Genomic DNA, 3,932 nt, shown 5'->3' with positions numbered 1-3,932 from the left:
TAGGGAAGAGGGAAGAAGGGGACATGGGAAGAAAAAGAGGTCTAAAATGATAGGCAATCTGTAGAGTTGCAAGAAGACTTGCCTCTGATAACATACGCTCAGAGAATTGTTCTGCAATAGGAACATATGGAAAAGCCAAGGTGGAGCTGGAGCTGGGAAGGGCAAAGGCCTCAGCCTGTCTAGGGTTTCATGTCTGGATTCTAAAAGTGCAGCAGCTGAGCTATTTCCTTCTTTCCACCTCTCCCAGGCCCTCAGAAGGATGGCAGCAGAAAAAAAGCCAGGAGGGAGTTACTCCTACATCAGCTTGTTCAGGACACCAGTCCTGCGGAAGATCTCTCTGTGTTCTGGGGCTGTGTGGTAAGCAGTGTCACTTCACACAGGGGATTTGTCCTGCAGTTCCCCAGATGGATTTCCCTAATCCCCACCTCCATACACTCCTTGCAGGTTTGGTGTTGCCTTCTCTTATTACGGCATGAGCATGAACCTAACTGGCTTTGGGCTCAACATGTATCTCTCCCAGTTTGTCTTTGGAGTCATTGAGATTCCAGCAAAGATGATCATATATGTGCTGGTGAATCGAGTTGGACGACGGCAGAGTCAGGCATGGACACTCATCCTGACCGGACTGTGCATAGGAGCCAATGTCATCATTCCCAAGTGTGAGACACTCTTCTGCTATACTCAGTATTGCTAAAGGGGAGGAGAACTGTGGATCATGTCCACAGGCAATTCTCTATAAAGATGTCCTCCACGTAAATGGCATCTCTGAGACAAGGTTGCTAATGTGGGCTAGCCCTAATATACAGTGACAACAGATGGTCTCCAGTCACTGTGAAGTGGCTAGTAAGTGTCCAATGATGGCAAGGTGAAGTGCTTATCTTTATTATAGACATTGTCCAATGGGAAATGTCAGGACCTATCCTTTCATCAGTTCAGCTCCCACTCAGGCTAATAGTTACCAAACTTACTGATGCAGACTTTGAAGCCCTGTTTTGTCTGTAGGAGCATTGAACCTTCTTCCTTCTTGTACCTGAAGACCACAAAAAGCTTCTTCCTAGATGCTGCTTTTTGATCAGTCATAAATGTCTTTTCTTTCCTCCTAGCCCTCACCTCCTTGCGCTCTGTAGTAGCCATTATGGGCAAAGGTTTCTCAGAAGCTGCATTCACTACCGTCTTCTTGTACACCTCTGAGCTCTACCCCACCGTACTGAGGTAAGAGATGCCACTCACCTGAGTGCACAAACCAGAGCCTCAGTGGGATGTCTCCATTGGGTCTTCGATATCAGCACAGCAGGGCATGCTGTTGGTTAGGCTGCAGGACTGACGCCTTGTTTCTAGAAGTAGCAGGTTCTAGGGATTACACATACTCACAAGAAAGGGGCAGAAAGCTACCCTTTTTTTACCTGGGTTATGTGTGGTTAGGTTATGTTGATAGGGAGATGTATGGAAAGGTAAGGAGTATTCTGCGTGGGAAGATTTTTTAACTCCATAAGGCACCTGTGCTTAGGAAAATCTTAGTTCCCTGTGGTAATCTGCCAATAACTGTTAAAAGATCCCAAAAATAATCATTTGAAGTGTTATGAGGGACACATACTACCAGATGTTTGACAGTCTTTTGGACATCAGATGATATTAAAGCAGGGATTAACCAGCCTTTCAGGAGGAAAAAGAGGTTATTCGAAATATCTGGGTAATGATGGCATAAAACCTGATTTAGCATCTCAATAGTCTGGGATATAGCTGAGACTGGTGGAGGGAATCACCTCACCATTTCTTTGTGAAAGTCTGCAAAAAGGATCACAGCAGGCCTCGAGGCTTGCTTCACCTCTCCCTTCCTGCCCAGAATTCCTTCTCTGCCATTTAGTCCTTTAACCTTCACTGGTCTGTTGCATGTGGGGAACGGTGCATATTTAAACAGAAGCGGGCACACCGATCTGTTCTTCTCAGATTGGTTGGTACTTTTACATGCTTGAGGACATTGACAAAGACAAAAATGTCGGTTCCTTCTGCAGTACTTACTCTGCATGTGTGCCAGTCAGTCCTGGGAACCTTACTGTCAGCATGAAATGCCTCACATCCCCTGAAAATTAGTAAGTGGAATAGGTCCCAGGTATTACTTTTGGCCTCCTTGTTCTGATCCAGGAAGTCCTGGGCCAGGGAAATTCGTTGTCATACCGAGTGAGATTAAGACACAAACAAGGTCAAATGCCACTAATCGAAGGCCTTTATTGATCACCTATCTCAACAAAGTACTTATAAGAAAGTAACGATGGGAAAGGGAGAGAAAAATAGAAAAGATGGAAATCTAGCAAGCAGTCAGGATAGGGTTGCAAAAGATGGTCACCACCGTGGATCCAGCGGCAGTTAGTGGTGTTCCTGCTCACTGCAGGGGGGTTGGACTAGATGACCTCTAGGGGTCCCTTCCAACCCAAAACATGATTCTATGATTCATGTCCCGACATACCCTCCCCCGAGGCGGCGCAGTGACTCCTGTTGTCACAGCAGCTGGGCGCAGCTGGGCTGCCCGGGAACCTTGCAGGGGCACTCACCGGAGCTGTAAGCAAGCTTTGAGACAGTCAGCTCAAGGTGAGGTCCCCTGCGCTCCACTACAAGCTCTGCTGGGCTTTTAGCTACAGCAGGACCAAAGGTGCTCATAGGTATCTCTGGCCACCCGCCCAGAAGTACCTGGGAGAAGGAGGAACTTAGGTTTGCTCACAGCAGATCGGAGGACTTACTAGGGGATGGGCAGCAAATGCACTTGGGGTTTTAGACAGTTAAAATGGAAACAACTTTAGAGCAGATATTTTAGTGTGGACTGCAGCTTCTTTCCCATAATAGAATCATAGAATCATAGAATGGTTTGGGTTGGAACATAAATCTATTTCTCACAGCAGCTACAGTTGATCCCTGGGAAATAGTATCATTGTAGGAAGATACAAGAGGAAAAAAAAACCAACCTAGAACAAAAACTAGCAGAGGAAAAACCTGTGGGGAAAAAAGCATCAGCACTTCTAGAAAAAGAGGGGGAAGGGGCAGAGGGTCTGCACTTTTTCCCAAGGTCTGATGTGAAAGAAGTACCCATCTCTTTATCGTGGTGGTCTGCACCACCATGGTACCCTACCTTTCCAGGCAGAATGGGATGGGTTACACCTCCTTCGTGGCACGCCTCGGTGGGGCTTTGGCCCCACTTGTCTTTCTGCTGGATGAGGTGTGGAAGTCTCTGCCGGAGGTGACATACTGCGGTGTAGCAGTCTGCTGCGGCTCAGTGGCCTTCCTGCTCCCGGAGACGCTCAACGTGCGCCTGCCTGAGGGCATCGAGGACATCGAGAAGGGACAGTGAGTCAGCTCCATCCTGCCCTGCACATGGAGTCTGCTGAGAGAGGCAGGGGACATCCCTCTCTGCCGCCTGTAATTCCCCATCTGTAGGTGGCAGCAGATGGAGGGACAGCCTGGTGGCGATCAGGGCTGTCAGGCTTCACGCTCTTCTGTCCATCAGCCCAAACATGCCTTCTTTTCTTGCAGAGCGAAAGGGCCACCACAAATCAGCGCTCCCGAGGGCTTGCCACTACAGTCTCTGCTGAAGTGAGGGACGCCGTGGGACAGCCACTGTGTAGGACTGCAAAACAGCCATGCTCTGACCTGTCAATAAAAGAGCTTTTACTGTCCTAGTCTCTCTCTGCAGGGAAGTGGGGCTGAGGACACTGGAGGAAGGAGGCGGATCATGAAACCAGCTGGAGGGAGCTGGAGGGACTAGCAGCACCTTTCAGATCACTGCACAGCCTTCCAGAAACTACAATGCATTGGTTTACACACCACAAGAAAGGCAGTGCAGTAATAAAAAATAGTGTGAATTGTACAAAACCAAATAATCTCAGATAAATCTAACTGGGTGGTAGATAAACCACAAACTGTAGCTACAAATATTTCTTGAA

At 48.0% G+C, this 3,932-nt stretch overlaps 1 protein-coding gene across 1 annotated transcript in view; it reads left to right on the top strand.

The window, feature by feature from the left end:
- SLC22A7 (solute carrier family 22 member 7) overlaps positions 1–3,666 on the top strand; it is a 19,169-nt gene extending 15,503 nt beyond the window's left edge. Inside the window, exons 6-10 of the mRNA XM_009641620.2 lie at positions 248–357; positions 445–659; positions 1,104–1,212; positions 3,130–3,336; positions 3,523–3,666. Coding sequence (XP_009639915.1) covers positions 248–357; positions 445–659; positions 1,104–1,212; positions 3,130–3,336; positions 3,523–3,586 — 705 coding nt within the window. The 3' untranslated portion in view covers positions 3,587–3,666. The remainder of the gene's footprint in view (positions 1–247; positions 358–444; positions 660–1,103; positions 1,213–3,129; positions 3,337–3,522) is intronic.
- Positions 3,667–3,932: the final 266 nt, after the last annotated feature.

Source organism: Egretta garzetta, unplaced genomic scaffold (assembly GCF_000687185.1).
Source record: "Egretta garzetta isolate BGI_Z169 unplaced genomic scaffold, ASM68718v1 scaffold17, whole genome shotgun sequence".
Classification (NCBI taxonomy): Eukaryota; Metazoa; Chordata; class Aves; order Pelecaniformes; family Ardeidae; genus Egretta; species Egretta garzetta.
This window is presented reverse-complemented; position numbering and strand designations above follow the sequence as displayed.